General features: G+C 39.5%; 1 protein-coding gene and 1 long non-coding RNA gene across 32 annotated transcripts in view; one reads left to right on the top strand and one right to left on the bottom strand.

The window, feature by feature from the left end:
• Positions 1-19,887, top strand: part of R3HDM2 (R3H domain containing 2) — a 162,208-nt gene that overhangs the window by 97,263 nt on the left and 45,058 nt on the right. For 26 of the 29 annotated variants that reach the window (XM_042946946.1, XM_042946941.1, XM_042946944.1 and 23 more), the window contains one exon: positions 19,184-19,383. In XM_042946946.1, the coding sequence (XP_042802880.1) occupies positions 19,184-19,383 (200 nt within the window). Of the gene's footprint in view, positions 1-9,611; positions 9,682-19,183; positions 19,384-19,887 lie in introns of all 29 variants that reach the window. The other 3 variants (XM_042946952.1, XM_042946950.1, XM_042946951.1) reach the window with 1 other exon arrangement.
• Positions 4,439-19,887, bottom strand: part of LOC122224733 — a 67,584-nt gene continuing 52,135 nt past the window's right edge. For 2 of the 3 annotated variants that reach the window (XR_006204903.1, XR_006204906.1), the window contains one exon: positions 10,266-10,429. This is a non-coding gene — a long non-coding RNA (uncharacterized LOC122224733). Of the gene's footprint in view, positions 4,509-10,265; positions 10,430-19,887 lie in introns of those variants that run through there. The other variant, XR_006204904.1, reaches the window with a different exon arrangement.

Genomic DNA, 19,887 nt, shown 5'->3' with positions numbered 1-19,887 from the left:
CCTTCTTATAGTTTCATAATAAGGATTTAGAGAGGTTTTTTTTGTAGTTTTTGAGGCTTCATCTTTTGGATTGCTCTCTAATATCAAGGTATACTGACAAGAGCTAGTGAACGGTGTGTGTGACATTAACATAAAAGAGAACATTTTCCTGTGTAACTTTTTGTCCTTTCCTCCATGTTAATTTTCTTAGGCCAGTGAGTCTAAAGGAGTACAGGGTATATATTTTTTCTAGTGGAATATATAGGAAAGAAGAGTTAATGTTACTAAAATGGGGCATGAGTTGAAGAAAAGTAGAAACTGAGAAGCCCTACCTGGGTGAATGTCCTTAAAGTCCAGGCACTGTCATGGGATGTGTGAAGTGGACATTATTATGTTCCTGGGGGAACAGTTGAGAAACACTACAGATAGTGTGGCTAGCCTCGCTTCTGTTAACTGGAGTGAACCTGGGGGGACGTTTTTTACCCCCAGAACTCTTGAATATTTATTCTAGGGAGTTGATGAGAAATGTGAATAAAGACTTAAGTACAAAGATGTTCATCACAGCATTATTTTATTATAAAAAGTAACAGCTTTCCTAAATATCCAATAATAGGAAAATAGTTAAAATTTATGGTACATGTGGGGTACCTGGCCAGCTCAGTTGGTAGAGTGTGCCTTTCATGATCTCAGGATTGTGAGTTTGAGCCCCATATTTGGGTGTAGAGATTATTTAAAAATAAAACCTTAGGGGCACCTGGGTGGCTCAGTTGGTTGAGCGACCAGCTCTTGATTTCTGCTCAGGTCATGATCCCAGTGTCGTGGGGTCACACTCCATGCTCTGCTTGGGATTCTCTCTCTCCCTCGGTCTCTGCCCCTCCCCCATTAGCGCTTTCTCTCCGTTCTTAAAACTTAAAAAATGACTGTTTTTAAAAGTAATAATGGAGAAAATGGCCACAGTTGTATTTTTGTCACAGTTTTAGTAGTAGAAAAAATCATGGTATAAAGATGTTCTATGTAATGTAAACTATAAAAATTATTAGTTATGGGGGCACCTGGGTGGCTCGGTCGGTTGAGCATCCGACTCTTGATTTTGACTTGGGTCATGATCCCAGGGTCATGGGATCAAGTCTCGTGTCAGGCTCCACTCTGAGCGTGGAACCTACTTGGGATTCTCTCTCTCTCCCTCTGTCCCTCTCCCCCACTCGTGTGCACGCTCACTCTCTCTCTCTGATTAAAAATATATATATGTGTGTATATTAGATACGGAAATGTATGCAATGTGATTGTAAATTACATACAAATATGGAAACAAAATTTAGAAAAATATGTCTAAAAATACTGTTATTAATAGCAGTTATCTCTTGGTTATAGATTATGGTTGTTTTTTCTTTTCTTTTTGTATGTGTTTTCTATAAATATAAAGAAGCCTATAATACTTTTCTGATCTTAAAAGAAAGGTGAAAACATCTTAAATCCTGGGGCACCTGGGTGGCTCAGTTGGTTAAGTGTCCAACTTCGGCTTAGGTCACGACCTTGCAGTTTGTGAGTTCAAGCCCCGTGTCGGGCTCTGTGCTGACAGCCCAGAGCCTGGAGCCTGCTTCGGTTTCTGTGTCTCCCTCTTCTCTCTGCCCCTCCCCTGTTCATACTCTGTCTCACTCTCTCTAAAAAATAAATATTAAAAAAATTTTTAAAGAAAAAAATTTAAATCCTTACTGTTAGTATCTGAAAGTAAATTTTCAAAATGTGCGAAAGTGAAGATAAATGTGATAGAACTTATATAAATTCCTTATATAAATGGAACACAGTAGATGCACAATAAATGATAGCTGCTGCAGCTGTTTTTGGTACTTGAGGAAAATGGCCTCCTCTGACCAGATCCCAGGGCTTTCACATTGGAAGACAGCATCACTGAGAAAATAGCCTATTCATGCAACTTCTTTTGCTTCTGAGATTAGTAAATATGCTGTTTTTCTCTGCCTACTGGCCCAGGATTTTTTTTTAGAAAAGGGAACAAAATGTTTGGGTTTTCTGTTACAAAGGTATAAAGGCAACTGATCGAGACAGAGGGCTGGTAGTGATTTTTTTTTTTTTTTTTTTTTAGCTTTGATATTATGATTCCCACTACAAGTTAACATTTTACCTCTTTGCTGTCTCTTTAAAACCTTAATTCTCTTAATAGTGCCTCAATTCATGGGAAATTTGAAACAGTGTAACAGGAAATGTTTTCTCTGTTTTAGGAGTTTCTAGAACTCTGTCTATTGCTTCTCATGTTAGTCTGCTAACATGGGTTAGCATGCTAACTATGGGTCCCTTGGAACTCAGTGCTGACAAAAGAGATGTAGACCTCTATATGCTTTGGACTTGTTTGGGAACTGAGATGTGCACGTAAGAAACTATATTCAGCATGTGAAAAGCATACTGGAAATATATGTGTGGATCACTGCTTTTAGTGGGCATTAGTATCAGATATTAACATTTGACTATTCTCCATACTTCTTCATATTTCTTTTTAAAATTTTTTAACGTTTATTTTTGAGAGAGGTAGAGAGAGAGCTCATGCGACAGAGAGAGCGAGAGTGTACAGGTGGGGAAGGAACAGAGAGAGGGAGACATAGAATCTGAAGCAGGCTCCAGGCTCCAAGCTGTCAGCATAGAGCCCAGTGTGGGGTTCGAACCCACCACAAACCATGAGATTATGACCTGAGCTGAAGTTGGACGCTTAACTGAATGAGCCACCCAGGCCCCTAAACTATACTTCTTAATAATAAGTGACTTGTACAATAAATACAAGTTTAGTAAATAATCACAGAAAGAATGATTGTAGTCTCTTACCATGACCTTTGTGTCTAAAACCATGTTCTCTTCTGTAATGCAAATAATATGAATGTACCTAATGCTACTGGACTGTATACTTAAAAATGAATAAAATGGTAATTTTTATGTTATGTGTATTTAGCACAATTAAAACAAAAAGCCACAACAATGTGAGCCAGATGAAAATGTACAGTTTCCAAGCTAATTTTGACCCTGACCTTTTAGATTCTGTCTACTTTTCAGCATTCACTTACCACCATATACCAGCAGGTGGGGACCAGAGTTGCTTGTTGCAGCCAGAAATATTTTATCAGTTATTGGTGAAAAGCATGCTGGAAAGCAGAATATGTTGTAATATGTCAGGTGGATTTTAGAATGTCAGTGAACTCCTCTAAGGAGAATGATGGGTTGTTTCAGTCTAGTCTCCTTAACTACTTTGTAATTCTCTTGCTTCCACTTTGTTTCAGTGAGGTCTACAGCTGATGGAGAAGGAATAGGGGCATATGGTATGTGAAGAGCAAATGTATTATTTCCTCATTTGGACATGGCAGTCTTTTTCTCTAAGCATAGTAGACGATGGTAGGGGAGGGGAATGTAGAGAAGAAGACATCACAGAATTTGAAGGACGGTATGAGCTGTGATTTAAGAAATAGGGGCAGGGGCGCCTGGGTGGCTCAGTCGGTTACGCGGCCGACTTCGGCTCAGGTCATGATCTCGCGGTCCGTGAGTTCGAGCCCCGCGTCGGGCTCTGTGCTGACAGCTCAGAGCCTGGAGCCTGTTTCAGATTCTGTGTCTCCCTCTCTCTGCCCCTCCCCAGCTCATGCTCTGTGTCTCCCTGTCTCAAAAATAAATAAAAACACTAAAAATTAAAAAAAAGAAAGAAAGAAAAAAAGAAATAGGGGCAATAAGAACCTGAGATCTGTGAGTTTTAAGGCTCACTTTAACAGTTCAGAAAAAATGATGAGAAACTTACAAAATTAGCTGCCTTTTCTCCTCCTCCTCCTTCTCTTCCTTCCCCTCCCCCTCCCCCCTCCTCCTTCTCCTTCTCCTCCTTCTCCTCCTTCTTCTTCTTCCTCTTCCTCTTCAAGTTTATTTATTTTGAGAGAGAGCTTGCATATGCATGCAGGGAAGGGGCAGGACAGAGGATCCCAAGCAGGCTCTGTGCTACCAGCACAGAGCCCAGTGCAGGCTGAACCCAAACCGTGAAATCATGACCTGAGCTGAAATCAAGAGTTGGACGCTTAACTGACTAAGCCACCCAGGGCCCCAAAGGTTGGCTGTCTTAAGTTAAAACTTTTAGCTCTCCCTATATATTATCACCTGGGAAGCTTCAATACTGTGATTTCAGCTGGGCAGCACTCCCCTAATACTAATCTTCAATTTATCTTGGTGTTGGTTTTTCACAATTCAAGGATTCCTGAATTTCTCTACTGAAATTAAACAAGAGGAAATCTCTGTGGAGTTTTGGAGATCCCTTGTTATTTGCATAGGTTCATTGTCATTGCTATTCACTCTTTCCTGCCACTGTTCATTTTTAGCATATCAGAATGGCAGGATTTTTTATTTGTCTGAGGAGACTACTTTTTGACAGTATTTGTAGCAGTTTCTGTGGAAAATACTTTATTTAAAAAAAAAAAAAAAAGGCAGAGGATCTTATCTTGTAGCTCTTAGTGATAGAGCCTGTTGCCATGGAGTCCTGGATCAGATTGGCTGACCTGGGGGCCAATGAGCGGAAAGAACATAAACATATCATTATTTAACCTTGCAGAATTCATTTACCGAGTGATATATGACATTAATACCACAACTGTACATAGAGCTGTGAAACAAAATGTTTCAAGAATGGTGTAAAGTGTTTTTCTCTTCTCTTTCAAAATTTGCAGTTTAATATAAACACTGTAATGATACATTATTTTCCTAATGTGATTTGATTGGAAGAAGATATAGTAGGAAACACTTATCACCTATTTGTGAATCAGGCTGCTGCTGCAGTCAGTGGAGCTTATGCCAAGTCTAAGTCAAACTCTGGCCTTCTAGACCAGAGGAGATTGGGCTTTGTATCTAGAGAGGCCTTGCAAATTTTGGTAGCTTTCAAGCTGAGTCGGAAATTGGCAACTTTTTTCTTACTTGCTTTTCCTTGTTTCTCTTCCACTCTGATATGGTAGATCCCTGTTGGTATTATATTAGCACACCATTTGTCTGGAGTTAGAGGATTAGCTGGGAGTTGCTTCCATGTTTTCTGTCTTCACTTTCCTAGCTTCTTCATACTTCTTGACTGACACAGGTCTGGGAGATTTCACTCAGTCAGTGTTAGTTCTTTGTCATAGCAAATCATGGCATGCTATCCTTTCCTGTACCTTATTGCTTTAGAGATTGAGTCAGTCATACTAAGAAAATTCCCTCTCTAGATCTTGTAAATGGAAGAAGTCAAGAGTATTAGGTTTCTCATATTTTATATCAGGGAATTTACATTTTATATCAGAAATTATGGTGAGTCTTGTCCTCTTCTCCAGTGCTGCCATGCTTGGCTCTTTACAGACTTGAAGGACTGAAACAGACCTCAAGAGGTCCATGGGTTTGTTCTTTCTCCTCTTTTGAGGTATTTGCATCTCTATGAGGGAGATGTGAACTTTTCATTATACTGTCACTTTCTATCTCAGAGAAGGAAGAAAACAAACTTCAGATTTATCTGTTAAGCAGAGAGAAGCAAAAGGTCTGTTTGGTATCTGATTGAGTAACTTTTTGTGGGGGAGGCCTTAGGGGAGTAGGATAAGAAGCATTTGGGGTTTTATAATTTTAGTTATTGTGACCAGAGAAGGCTCACTGAGATGGCATTTCAGTAAAGACCTGAAGAGAAAAAGTAAGCAAGCCATGCTGTTATCTGGAAAATGATCATTCCAGGCAGAAGGAAGGAACAGCAAAAAGTAATCACCATAAAGTGGGTTTAGGGCATGGGGGAGCCAGTGTGACTGGACCTGCAAAAGTTGGGGGGGGAGGGTAATAAGAGTTGGGGTCAGAGGGCAAACTGGTATCAGACTATTTAAGCTTTTGTAGGTCATTTTAAGCACTTCTGCTTTTGCTCTGAGATGAGGAGCCATTGGATGGTTTTAAGCAAAGGTGTAACATGATCTGAAAATGTTTTTTCATAATCACTCTGGCTGCTATGTTTAGAAAATACTGTAGGGGAGCAAGATTGGAAGCAGGAGACCAGTTAGAAGGTTATTGCAGTCATTCCACCAAGAGAGATGGTGGTTTGTACCAGGGTGGTAGCAGTGGAAGTGTAGGAAGTCATCAGATTTTGGATATATACTCTGAAATTAGAGTCAACAAAATTTGCTGTCTGATCAGTTTGATCCTCAGTTTACTCTTCTATAAAAAAGGAATGATGATATCTATTTGTAAAGTGTCTAACTCTGCACACAACAGAGTGATCAATGATCAGCATTCTAGAAGTGAGGGCTCCTTAGGATCTGAGCCAACAAACATTGGGTATTCTTTACGTATCTGACCAGCCATCATGGATAACAGAGTCTGAAGGAACTAGGCACTCTTCAGTGATCTCTTGCCTTAGGTCTGTGCTTACAGCTATATCAAACATTGGAGTTCTTTCTTTTGGAAAGAAACAGTCTTTCCAACTGAATTGACTGTTTTTTTTTTTCCGGGGGGTGGGGGAGGGGGGTAGGCTCCTACGTGGCTCAGTCGGTTAAGCATCTGACTTCGGCTCAGGTCATGATCTCAGGGCTCGTGGGTTTGAACCCTGCATCAGGCTGTGTGCTCAGAGCTCAGAGCCTGGAGCCTGCTTTGGATTCTGTGTCTCCGTCTCTCTCTGCCCCTCCCCCGTTCACACTCTGTCTCTCACTTTCTCTCTCTCAAAATAATGTTTATTTATTTTTTGAGAGAGAGAATTGCGAGGGCACATGAGTGGGGAAGGGGCAGAGAGAGAGGATCCCAAGCAGGCTCCACACTATCAGTGCAGAGCTCGAGGTGAGGTGGGGCTCAGTCCTACAAGCCATTGAGATGATGACCTGGACTGAAATCAAGCTGGACGCTTAGCCACCTGAGCCACCCAGGTGCCCCGACCTGAACTGATTTTTTTTTATTCAACGTTTTTTTTTTATTTTTTTTTTTTTTATTTATTTTTGGGACAGAGAGAGACAGAGCATGAACGGGGGAGGGTCAGAGAGAGAGAGAGACACAGAATCGGAAACAGGCTCCAGGCTCCGAGCCATCAGCCCAGAGCCTGACGCGGGGCTCGAACTCTCGGACCGCGAGATCATCGCGGGGCTCGAACTCACGGACCACGAGATCGTGACCTGGCTGAAGTCGGACGCTTAACCGACTGCGCCACCCAGGCGCCCCCTGATTTTTTTTTTAAAAGCAGTTTCGTTTTGTTTTTTAAATGTTTATTTTTTTGAGAGGGAGAGAGACAGAGTGCGAACAGGGAAGGGGCAGAGAGAGAGACACACACACACAGAATCCAAAGCAGGCTCCAGCCCTACGTGGAGCTCCAACTCATGAACCATGAGATCATGACCTGAGCTGAAGTTGGATGATTAACTAATGACTGAGCCACCCAGACACCCTGCAAAAAACAGTTCTTAAAATACCAAAGTACCAAGAAAAATAGGAAGCCAACACTAAGGGGTAAATAAAATTTCCTTTTCTCTTTCTTGCAGTCTTTACTCTCTGCTTATCATTAAGATAGGTAAGAGTCTCACCTCTTCAATATCAGTAGCTCCTGTACTGATTGGGAAAAGGGTGTATACAAGATGCCAAGGAAAAGGGGTCATTCAGTTATCTTCCTCTTCCTTCTTACTGTGGAATGTGATGAAGAGGAACTAAAATTTATTGAATACCTACTGTGTATGGGTCCATTGCATTCATTATCTCACATGTTTTTGCAATGGCTCTGTGAGATGTGCATTATGCCTAATCTTACAAATGAGGAGGCTGAGGCTCAGCTACATGATTACTAAGTTTTGGAAACAGTAGTCTTGTAGCCAAATTCACATCAAGCTACAAAGTCCATAAATGTATCCACTACAACATGCTTGCTGCCTCTTACATTCTGGAGATTGAATGTTATTTTGTTGGGCACTGCCCCTAATTCACCCTATTATTATGTTTAGCCTTTTCCTTGCAGCAAAGGTAGCATTAGAGCCCAAGAGTGATGCTCTTATATCCTCCATAAAATGCCAACTTTTGGATTGCCTACTGGCACAGTCAGTGGAACATGCAACTCTTGATCTTGGGGTTGTGAGTTCGAGCCCCATGTTGGGTGTAGAGATTATTTAAAAATAAAATCTTTTAGGGGCATCTGGGTGGCTCAGTTGGTTAAACATCCAACTCTTGATTTCGGCTCAGGTCGTGATCTCATAGTTCATAAGTTCGAGCACCATGTCAGGCTCTGCACTGACAGCACAGAGCCTGCTTGGGATTCTGTTTCTCTGCCCCTGTCTTACTCGTATGAGCTTGCTCTCTCTCTTTCTCTCTCAAAAATAAATAAACATTAAAATCGTTTAAAAAATAAAATCTTAAAAAAAATGCCAACTTTCCCTTATTTTACCTCTTTCCTTTCAAGTACATATAAGCTCCAGTGTTGCTGCAGGATTCCTTGCTTCTAGGAATTAAGGAATTTTTTTTTTTAATCAGAATTACTTAGTATATGTGTGTGTGTGCATGTGTGTGCCTAAATAGTATCTTAAATAAGAGTGAAGTGTATTTTTCTCACATTCAGGAAATCTAGGATAGTCCATCTAGTCTGACTGCTGTAGTCAAGGACCCTGGTTTCTTCTGTATGTTGCCTCACAACCTGTGGTTTTCAATCCTAGTATCATCTCACAGTCCCAGATGGCTGCTAATGCACCAGCCTTTACTTCTACATTTAAGCAAGCAGGAATTAGGGAAAAGTAAAGAAGGGCTACCCACTTCCTTTAAGGATACTTCATAGAAGTTGTATTTACTACTTGTATTAATTTCCTAGGGCTACCATAACAAAATACCACAGACTGAATGGTTTAACAACAGAATTCATTTTCTCATAGCTCTGGTGGTTAGAAGTCCAAGATCAAGGTGTTGGCAGATTTGGTTTCTCCAGAAGGCTATGTCACATGGTTTTTCCTCTACCCATACATCTCTGATGTCTCTTCGTGTATCTGAATTTCCTTTTCTTACAAGAATACCAGTCAGATTAGATTAGGGTCCACTCTAACAGCCTCATTTTAACTTAATCACCTCCTTAAAGGCCCCGTCTCCAAATACAGTCACATTCTGAGATACTGGGGGTTAGGGCTTCAACATAGGAATTTAGAGAGGCACATAGTTTAATCCATAACACTGCTTCTTATGTCTCATGGACTAGAACTTAGTCATGTGCTCCTATTTAGCTACAGTGGAGGTTGGGATATGTGTTGCTTTTTTCCAGGCAGCCATGTGTCCAACTAAAAACCACTTCTTTTAAGGAAGAAGTGATTGGATATTGCCAAGTAAATAGCAGACTCTACTTTGCAGCAGAGGCTTAAGGAATAATGATTCTTAAAGGTTCCTGGCTCCTTTATATGAAATTAGGTTGTTCTTTTTTCATTTCCCTGGCCAATCTCACGTTCAATTTTATATTTTGAAATAATTCTTTTAATACTAAATTGTTGGCTTAGGTGTCCTCCCTACCTAACAAGCGGTGGCATTGACCTCTAAGGTCATCACAGTAGGGCAAGATAGATTTACCTGCATGGCGGTTAAGTTAGTAATAGAAGGCATCCTGAAATGCCATGGACAGTAGGTAAATTGTGATTTTTTTTTTTTTTTTTTTTCTTTTCCAGAATGTCTTCTCTGGATTGACTTGGGAGCAATTTTGCCAGGGCGCGGGAAAAGACAGTGTGAACTTTCAAGGTCCTTTCCATCCCTGAGATTCTGTGATATTTTCTACATAGCAGCATTACTATGATAAAGCTAAAGAAAATGGAAGCAGCAGAAGGAAAGGCCCCCACTGCTGTTCTTTGCTTGAAAGAGGAAGAAATTTGATTTGTTCTGTTTTGCCCACAGAAGTAAAATGGGCATTTTTGGTAAAGAATGTAGAGGAGTTGGTAGAAATTATAATGAAGCCCAGCATTCCAGTCCATTGATCAAAAGCACCTGCAGTTCTTATTTCAGGGCAAGTACAGCTATAACCTATTGAACAAAGGAAGAGGGTACATGTCCAGAACATTTTAATCTTGTTTCTCTCTTTACTTTGCCTAAGGAATTGCTCTGGACATCAGCCAATGCCTGTGGCCTTCCTTACACACCAGTGAATCCTTTTGCATTTATAGAGCAGAGTGATTTTCTTAACACTTCCCTGATTTACAAAATTGGCACACTTGTTATTATTATTGTTATTTTTGTTTGCCTAGTACTAGTGAAGCCTGTGACAGTTGACTTTTGAAGTCCTTAAAGGACTTGGTGCCTGTCACATAGCTGTAGACTTACATGTTCCATTAAGTACTTTACTGCCTTTTCCCCCATATTCTGCTTTCTCTCTTTGAAGAGAAGGGAGTGTTGGACCTTAGGGCCTTCTTTCATGTCCTCCCAGGGCTCTTGAGCCATTTACCTCTTTAGGCATGCAGTTATCATACTGTTGTTGGTTTTTGTCCTTTGAGCACTGTAGTAGAAAGAACATAGGATTTTGCCATCAAGAAGAGCTGGGTTTGAACTCTGTCTCCTTATATACATAGCATGGCCCTGAGCAATTCATGTAGTATTAGGTAGTATTTCATTCAAAAATGGAAATAATATTATATACCTTGAGAAGGTCAAATAAAATACTTTCTATAAACTAAAAAGTATGAAGTCATGAGGAGTGACCCAGATGGATGGGAAAGACAGGAGAACTTAGAAACCTAATTTTTGAACCCCAAAATTTGTCCCCACTGACACTCTCTGAAGAGAGGCCTCAGACCTAGGCACCCTTCTCATCCCACGCTTCATATCCCAGAACACTCTTGAATGTCTACCTTGGGACACCTACAGCTTTAGGATCAGACATAGCTAGGTTGGAATCCTGCCCTTGGCCCTCTTGTGTTAACTTGGGAAAGTTATTTAATTCCTCTCAGCTTTAGTTTCTTCATCTGAAAAATGTCCTGATAAGGAATTTTGTTTGGATTAAATAAAATAATGTATAGAAACAATAAATCAAAGTCATAGAAAGAATATAGACCTTGGAATCAGACAGTACCAGAGTTCTGGTCTGGTGTGTCTGTCACTTAGTAGTGGTGTGACCTTGCAGAGTTGCTTACCTACTTTGGTGAATATGAGTTGAAGTGCATAAAGCACCAGATTCATAATTGTGCTCAGTATACATTAGCGTTGTTTTCCTTTTCTCCCAACTCCAGTCAAAAATTAAGCTCGCCATGCATGAGTACATAGACTTGTTTGGTTTTGTTTTCACCCTGCCATTTTAACTGTATAGATGTTTTGTCCCCATTGTCTTGACTCCTAAGAGCGTGTGTATATGTGTTTAAGTAACATATAATAAAATGCACAAATCTTTAGCATTCAGTTAATAAGGCCTGACAGTTGCATATACCCATGTAACCCTAACCCCAAACATGATAGCATATTTTTATCATTCTTGAAGGGTCCCTTATCCCAGTATTTTACCCCCAAACCCTAAGCAAGCCCTTTCTTTCTTTTTTTTTTTATAATTTAACTTTATTTTTTATTTTTTAAAACTTACATCCAAATTAGTATATAGTGAAGCAATGATTTCAGGGGTAGATTCCTTAATGCCCTTTACCCATTTAGCCCATCCCCCCTCCCACAACCCCTCCAGCAACCCTCAGTTTGTTCTCCATTTTTATGAGTCTCTCTTGTTTTGTCCCCCTCCCTGTTTTTATATTATTTTTGTTTCCCTTCCCTTATGTTCACCTGTTTTGTCTCTTAAAGTCTTCATATGAGTGAATTCATATGATCTTTGTCTTTTTCTGACTAATTTCACTAAGCATAATACCCTCCAGTTCCATCCACTTAAGTTGCAAATGGCAAGATTTCATTCTTTTTGATTGCCGAGTAATACTCCATTGTATATACATATACCACATTTTCTTTATCCATTCATTCATCGATGGACATTTGGGCTCTTTCCATACTTTGACTATTGTTGATAGTGCTTAAGCAAGCACTTTCTGATTTAAATCACTATAGTTTAGTTTTGCCTGTCCTTGAACTTCTTATAAATGGACCTACGTATTTTTTTGAACTGAGTTCTGCTTTATTTTACTTACCATAATAATTTTGAGATCCATGCATGTTTTTGTGTATTTCAGTAATATGCCCAGCAAAGTTCCCTAGTCTCACTGGTAATGATTGAGTCACTTTCTTCCCAAACCAGTCACAAAAAGGAAACAGTTACCATAGTTGGTGTACCTAATTAAGGTCCATCTCCTAGGGCTCAGGGGTAGCTACGGTCACCTTCCCTAATCATGTGTCCTCAGAGAAAGGCAAGCACCAAAAGTTCATTCTTTTTTATTGTGGCACAGTATTCAATGAACATACAATTTGTTTATCTATTCTCCTGAGCCCCTAGATTTTAAACAATTTAAAAAATATGCATATCAATTGGGAATAATTTACTCTTGATACACAAATTGGTAAAGGACAGGAAAGTTTACAGGAATTTTGCCACAGGGTAAGTCAGAATTTTTAGCCTCTACCTCTTACCTTCTTGCTTACATTCTTTCTTCTTGACCATGGATTAAAAGGGAGAAAATGCCCTTCTGTCTCTGAGTGTCCCCTATATAATAAATTCTTTTTGGCCTCGTGCCTAGAAAGTTGTTTATGAGTTGATGGAAGGATATACAATTTCACTGTGCTCTGGAAGGTACTTACCTTGGCAGTCAAAAAATTTATGGGGAATATGCAGTATTCTCCCTGAAAAAATTGTCAGATTTTGGCTCCTAATCATCCTCCCCTGTATGATCCTATTTCCTCACCCTCTCCTTGCCCCCCACTTCTGACAGTCCCCTCTCCACAGCTTTGAGCCACTGAGTGTCCTCAGGAGACATTCTGTCTTAAAGTTGTGCTGTTTGCCTGGATGAAATGTACAATGTGCACAAATAGGTTGTAGGAAAGCACATATCTTGGCTCTCCTGGGACATTAATGTCTTTGCTTTGTTCTAGTCAAGTTACATATGAAATAGTTCCTTTCTTTTTCTGACCGTCCCAAGCCCTTCATTCTCTCTATTGAGTAACCCATGAAGAGTGGAAATTACTTCTCTGCTTTTAACCCTTTTCTTACTAGCTTTATTCTTGCTCCTTAAGACTTTTTTTTTTTTTTTTTTTAGTTAATAAATTGTCTTTTTCTTGTCCCTCAGCTGCAGCTTTTGCTTTTTGCGTTGGAGAATTTGTTGCCCCAAGAGAAAGGAGAGACTTCTACATAGGATTGCAGGACTAGAAATGGCCATAGTTAAAGGTTATTTTGGAGAACAAAAGAGAGCCTCAGCTCAAGCAATACAATTTTGAACTCCGTGTATTTTTCAACGAGTAATAAGTGTATTTTTCAACGAGTAATAACACTATCTCTTATAACTAGCCTTTGTTAACTTGAGGATAGTTTCTTCTATCCTAGACGCAAAATGGTGAGGAAACTTAAGACCATGTGATTTGAAGACCTGACTTAACAGTATTCCATGAACATACAACAATTTATCTATTCTCCTGAGCCCCCAGATTTTAAACAATTTAAAAACTAGGAGTATCAGTTGGGCGTAATTTACTCTTGATATACAAATTGGTAAAGGACAGGAAAGTTTACAGGAATTTTGCCACAGGGTAAGTCGGAATGTTTAGCCTCTAGCTATTATCTTCTTGCTTAACATTCTTTCTACTAGGCCATGGATTAAGGGAGAAAAAGCCCTTCTGTCTTTGAGTGTCCCCTCTATATTTTATAGACACTTTTCCAAGAAGTGTCTTCCTAGCCCTCCCAAGAAGACATCCAGATGGCTACAGATACATGAAAAGGTGCTCGACATTACTCATCATCAGGGAAATAAAAATCAAAACCACAATGAGATACTACCTCACACCTGTCAGAATGGTGGCAAGGATGCGTAGAAAGGGGAAACTTTTTGCACTGTTGAGAATGCAAACTGGTGCAGCCACTCTGGAAAACAGCATGGAGGTTCCTCCAAAAGTTAAAAATAAACTGTCCTACGACCCAGCAGTTGCACTACTAAGTATTTATCCAAAGGATACAAAAATGCTGATTCGAAGAGGCACATCCATCCCAAGGTTTATAGCAGTACTGTCGACAGTAGCCAAAGTATGGAAAGAGCCCACATGGCCATTGACTGATGAATGGACAGAGAAGTTGTGGTATATATACACAACAGAATATTACTTGCAATCAAAAAGAATGAAATCTAGCCATTTGGAACAACGGGAATGGAACCAGAGTATATTAGGCTAAGTGAAATAAGTTAGAGAAAGACAAATACATGATTTCACTCATATGTGGAATTTAAGAAATAAAACAGATAAGCAGGTGAACTTAGGGGAAGGGAAGGAAAAATAAAAAGGGAGGCAAACAATAAGAGACTCTTAAATACGAAGAACAAACTGAGGGTTGCTGGAGGGTTGTTGGGTGGAAGGAAGGACTAAAGGGCTAAATGAGTCATGGGCATTAAAGAGGACACTTGATGGGATGAGCACTGGGTGTTATATGTAAATGATAAGTCACTGGGTTCTACTGCTGAAACCAGTACGACACTATACATTAACTAACATGGATTTAAATTTAAAAAATAATAATGCCTAAAAAAAAAGAGAGAGAGTGAGAGGCTGGGAATATTTAGAAAAAGAAGATAAAGTTGTCTCCCGTATGGGGCTCACGTGGTAGCAGGATTAAGCTTGTTCTTTATGACTTACACAGAGAACTAAACTGTGGCCAGTGGCAGAAAGAATAGGAAGATGAGTTTTGCCTCTTTATAATTTCCCCCCAAAAAAGGTTTGTTTCTGGAGAAGACTTTCCCTTCACTAAAAGTATACAAACAGGACGACCATTTTTCAGATTTGATGATTCAGGAACCTGACTGAGAAGGACTATGGATGTAGAAGGATGGAGGTAAATGAGAATGCTTCCGAGTCCCCTTCCAGTTATGAGATTCCATGACTCCTTTGTATCTCTGGTGGACTTTCCATTCTGCCTAGTTTTTGAACATCTGTCCCCTTAGTGGAAGTATTGGATAAAGGTTAAGAAAGCAACTAAAGCCAAATTTTCTGGCTTTGAGCCCTGTTCTGCCATTTACCAGTTCAATAACCTTACATTACTTAACTTCTCTGTACCTCAGTTTACTTATCTATAAAATAGTGATAATAAAATATGTATCTCATAAGATTGTTGTAAGATTAAACAGGATACATAAAACACTTTAGGATAGTGACACAGTGTAAGCACTCCAAAAATTTTAGCTGATTATTATCATCTTTCTGTCAATTATTTCTACTTCTAAAGCTGGGCTTTTCTGTCTGGTTCAGACAGTCTCTCTTCACATACCATTTCTGACTATGTCAGGATGCTTTTGACTAGAAGGAACAGTAAACTCAACTCAAAAGAGCTTAAATGATAATAAGACTTATGACCTCACATGTTGGGAGGTACCATCCAGGTTGACTAATTCTATCTCAGCATCAAGGATCCAGGCTTATTCTATCTGCTCTATCATCCTCTGAGTTTATAGAATATTGCAGTCCTGCATCATCTGCACACAAGACTGTCTTCAGTAGAAGATAACCATTCTTTTCTAGTGGCTTTTTTTCTTCTTTTAAATAGAGTGAATGGCCTTTCTTTCTTTCTTTCTTTTTTTTTTTTTTTTTTTTTTTTTTTGAATGACCTTTCTTTGAAGCCACTCACCTGGCAAAGTCCTCTCATATTTCACTGGTGATGATTGAGTCACTTGTCCCTTCTCAAACCAGTCACAAAAAGGAAACAATTGCCACAATTGATCTAGCCCACCTTCTCGGGCTCAGGGATAGGGTCACCTTCCTTGATCATGTGTCCTCAGAGAAAGGCAAACACCAAAAGAAAATCTGGGCTAGACTGTTAAGTGTGGAAGAAAGGGGAGATTTGAGTGGTGTGCTAGGATACCTCTTCCTCTGCTATTTGCATTTTCCTTGGAGTAAGAATTACTTTATCTTTTATAGCTCATTAAATGCTGGTAGTCTCAGTGGAAATGCCTGTCAAAATTCTTAAAAGTGGATGGATCATTAATCACTGTCTTATGGGTGTTTTTAAGAATCTAAACCTCAAGTTTTTCTGTTTCCCAATGAATGAAGAAAACCATGTAGCTCCTTAAAACTGCAGTTGGGGAGCACCTGCCTGGCTCAGTCAGTAGAGCATGCAACTCTTGATCTCGGGTTGAGTTCAAGCCCCACATTGGGCATAGAGCCTGCTTAAAAAAATAAATAAAAAATTTTTAAAACCCTGCAGTTGGAATATATGACCATATTCCATGGGTGACTATTATGAAAGACCTTTTTTTTGTTTGGTTGATATTTCCCATAGTGCTTTGGCTGAAAACAGTGTTTGGACACTGAAGTTGGTCTAGGTATCCAGATAGTTGAGGCTTTTCCAACTTCTGTGTGAAGAGGAGCTGCAAAGTTATCATTCTGATTTCAAGAAATACACCTATTTGGTAATTGAGACCTAGAAAAAGAAACACCCGGTCACTTTATATTTTTCTGTTTCACTGTCCCCCTTTTTAAATTGAGATACAAAGAGCATATAGTTTTGTGTAAGTTTAAGGTGTACAACATAATGACATACATATATACCATGAAATGATTACCATAATGTTTACTTAACATTTCTCTCCTTATGTAGCTACAAAAAAATTGTTTTCCTTGTGATGAGAACTTTCAGGATCTACTGTCTTAACAACTTTCAAATATACTTTACAGCAGCATTAACTATGGTCATCATGTTGTACTTTGCATCCCCAGTACGTTTTGTCTTCTAAATGGAAGCTGCTGTCTTTTGACCAGCCTCATCCAATTTCCCCACTCCCCAACTGTCACATTCTCTTTCTGACAGAGAACTCTGTTTGAGGCTATTTAAGCCTGAAAAAGAAAAATATTCAAGGTCAATTACATGATACAAGAAGTAAACTTAATTTTGTGGGACTCCGCAGCAGATTTAGCATCAAGATTGAAACCGTTTATAGCTTATTATAGGGAAAAACTATAGAGTAAAAGAGTTAAGACTGCTTAAGAAATAGTGAGATGATACTGTGCCAGGAGTTTTCTCGGAGTGGCTTGTAGGCTCCTCTCAGGAAGGTACAGAAAGGAGGTCTGATATGGGGAGGTGGGGGGAAATTGTATGAAGTCATATTTAAGAACTCTTCCAATTCTGATCTCTATTGATATTTCCCACCTAAGAGATATGGAAAAGGCATGTGCTGGGTTTTATTGCACTTCAAACTGGAGACAATGGATGCCTGATTTACCCATGGGAGAAAAAATAAATATGTGTATATGCAGTCTCCATGTACAGCCAATGATCCATAAAGCTTCGTGGGTTCGTAGAAGTCTGTTTATAGAATCCTCTAGGTAGTAGATCCAGTTAATTAAAAAATAGAATATTGGCCATTTTATTGTGTAGTTTCTTTCTTCCAGTATTTGTCATATTAAATTCAACTGTATGACTGTGATTGTATGAATGACTCTCTGGCCTTTTAAAGGGCCTTCATTTAGCCCTGTGCAAACTAAGTCTCTAGGCAGCTGCCCAAGAGTCACCACAAGGTGAACAAAGCAATAATCTTGCAGACTGTTTAACTTATGCCAGGATGAGATTACCTGTGCTCCTTAAGAGCCTTCAGGGTCTTATCGTTTAAACTGATTTGAAAGAGGAAAAAATGCCTGGTGTGACAGTTTTCTTGAATCATTGCTATTTGTTTGGCTCTGTTTCTAAGGCCACATGGAACAGATATGAAGTCTGGGAGAGTTTCTAGTCTTATCTTTTTTTTTTTTTTAAGTTTATTTATTTTGAGAGAGGGAAAGCACAAGTGGAGGAAGGTCAGAGAAAGAGGAGAGAGTGAGAATCCCAAGTAGGCTCCACACTGCCAGCGCAGAGCCCGATGTGGGGCTCAAACTCACAAACCGTGAGATCATGACCCAGTCTGAAGTCGGACACTTAACCGACTGAGCCACCCAGGTGCCCCTCTAGTCTTCTCTTTTTAAAGAAAGGAAAGAAGCATTCAGAATTGAAGTCTGTAATCTATGTAAGGAGCAACCTCAGCAAACTTGTGTTTGAGTGTGTGCGTGGATTACTGTGTTGACTTCATTACAGGACTTCCCAGGTGTCAACAGTAATGAAGAGCTGGCTGCCCCTGCAGTATGGATGCTCTGTATCATTGGGAGACTGTAGAATGACTGAACAAATAGTGAATAACAAAGCAAAGATTTTCTCTTCCTTTAGGGAGAGACCCAGTTTTTATAAAGGACAGCTGACCACAAAGCTCGCCACTCCTTCAGTTTGCTTAAGCTAAAGGAAAGAATTTAAGAATTTATAAACCATCTCCTGATTTTGCTGCTTTTTGGTGGGGGAGACACTTGAAGTTGGTAACATTGTTGTGGTTTGTGGTAACTGTGGAAGTTCTCCCTTGGGAAAGGAGAGTGGTCCTCTCTGGTGGTGAATAGAGCTTTATGGTGTTTTTCTTCTTTTTGGAGAGAGTCTAGTGAGTTAACTCTATCATGTGCTCAAGCTGAAAATGTGAGCAGATTTCTGTAGGAAACAAGGGGGGCAAATAAAATGCTAAGAGGGCTCATACTACATTGCTTCAGAATTGGCTCCTGGTGAATCTCAAGGTTATTATGCTGGGTAAAATAATCCAGGTAATGTGTGATGTAAAATTCTAACAAATGAAGGCTAATCTGTAGTAACAGCAGATCAGTGGTAGGCTGTGGGTGATGGAGAGGGGAGGAAGGGCTTACAAAAGAGCCAGAGACTTTTGGGGTGATGAATGTGCTCACTACATTGGTTGTAATGATGATTTCCCAGGTGTGTGCATGTTTCATAATTAAATTGTACGTTTTAAATATATGCAGTTTACCATATGCCAGTTTTACCTCAATAAAGCTTTTATTATTTTTTTAAGACTTTATTTTTAAGTAATCTCTACACCCAGTGTGGGGTTCGAACTCACAACCCCAAGATCAAGAGTTGCACATTCCACCAACAGCCAGCCAGGCACCCCTACCTCAATAAAGCTTTTTTTTAAAAGAAGAAATTAATCCAGGGGCAGCAGTTATTCAGAGACCCTTTTCTGGGTTACAGGGTGACTGCTGCAGACTAGTATGTGAAATACAAGTCTTGTGTGTATGGATAAACACTTCCTGTTTAATGCGTCTGATGTTTCTTTAGGAGTCCATAGAGGCTACTGTATTATATCGAAGAAGATGTCTAACAGTAACACTACTCAAGAGACCCTGGAAATAATGAAAGAATCAGAAAAAAAACTGGTGGAAGAATCTATAAACAAAAACAAGTTTGTATCTAAGACTCCAAGTAAGGAAGAAACTGAGAAAGAGAGTGAAGATACTAGTTTGCGTCAGGAGACACAGGTAAGAATTAGAAGTACATCATATGCACACTCATTATACCAGAATAGAAAGGTCAGCATAAGTGGTATTGGCAGTCTGTAAGAAGCCAGTCACTTGATTCTTCCTAAAAACCTATTTTCCAGCTTTCAAGAACTGTCTCCTTCCTTTTTTATCATAAAATGTCCACAGTGAAGTCTAAAGAAGACAGAGTAATTTCCTAATCCATTTGGACCTGAGTTACGCTGGTTCTTGCTACCTTTTGATATTTTTGAACTATCAAAAAATAAGCTGTATACAAACACATATTTAACAAGTCATAATATGGCTCATACAATAAATTCTTAAAATTACAGCTGCCTGGCTTTACACACAGTGTTAAATTCATATCCTGGTTGTGTTAAAGCAGTCAGCATTTTCTGGGTCAGAAATAATCTCTGAACTTGCCACTTGCTAAGTGAGTGAGAAGAATTTCACTCTTTGGTTGCCATGTTGTTTTCCCTCCAGATTCGTAGTGCAGTGCAGATA

The sequence above is a fragment of the Panthera leo genome, chromosome B4 (genome assembly GCF_018350215.1).
Source record: "Panthera leo isolate Ple1 chromosome B4, P.leo_Ple1_pat1.1, whole genome shotgun sequence".
Classification (NCBI taxonomy): Eukaryota; Metazoa; Chordata; class Mammalia; order Carnivora; family Felidae; genus Panthera; species Panthera leo.
Note: the sequence above shows the minus strand (reverse complement) of the source record. Positions and strands in the feature narration are given on the sequence as shown.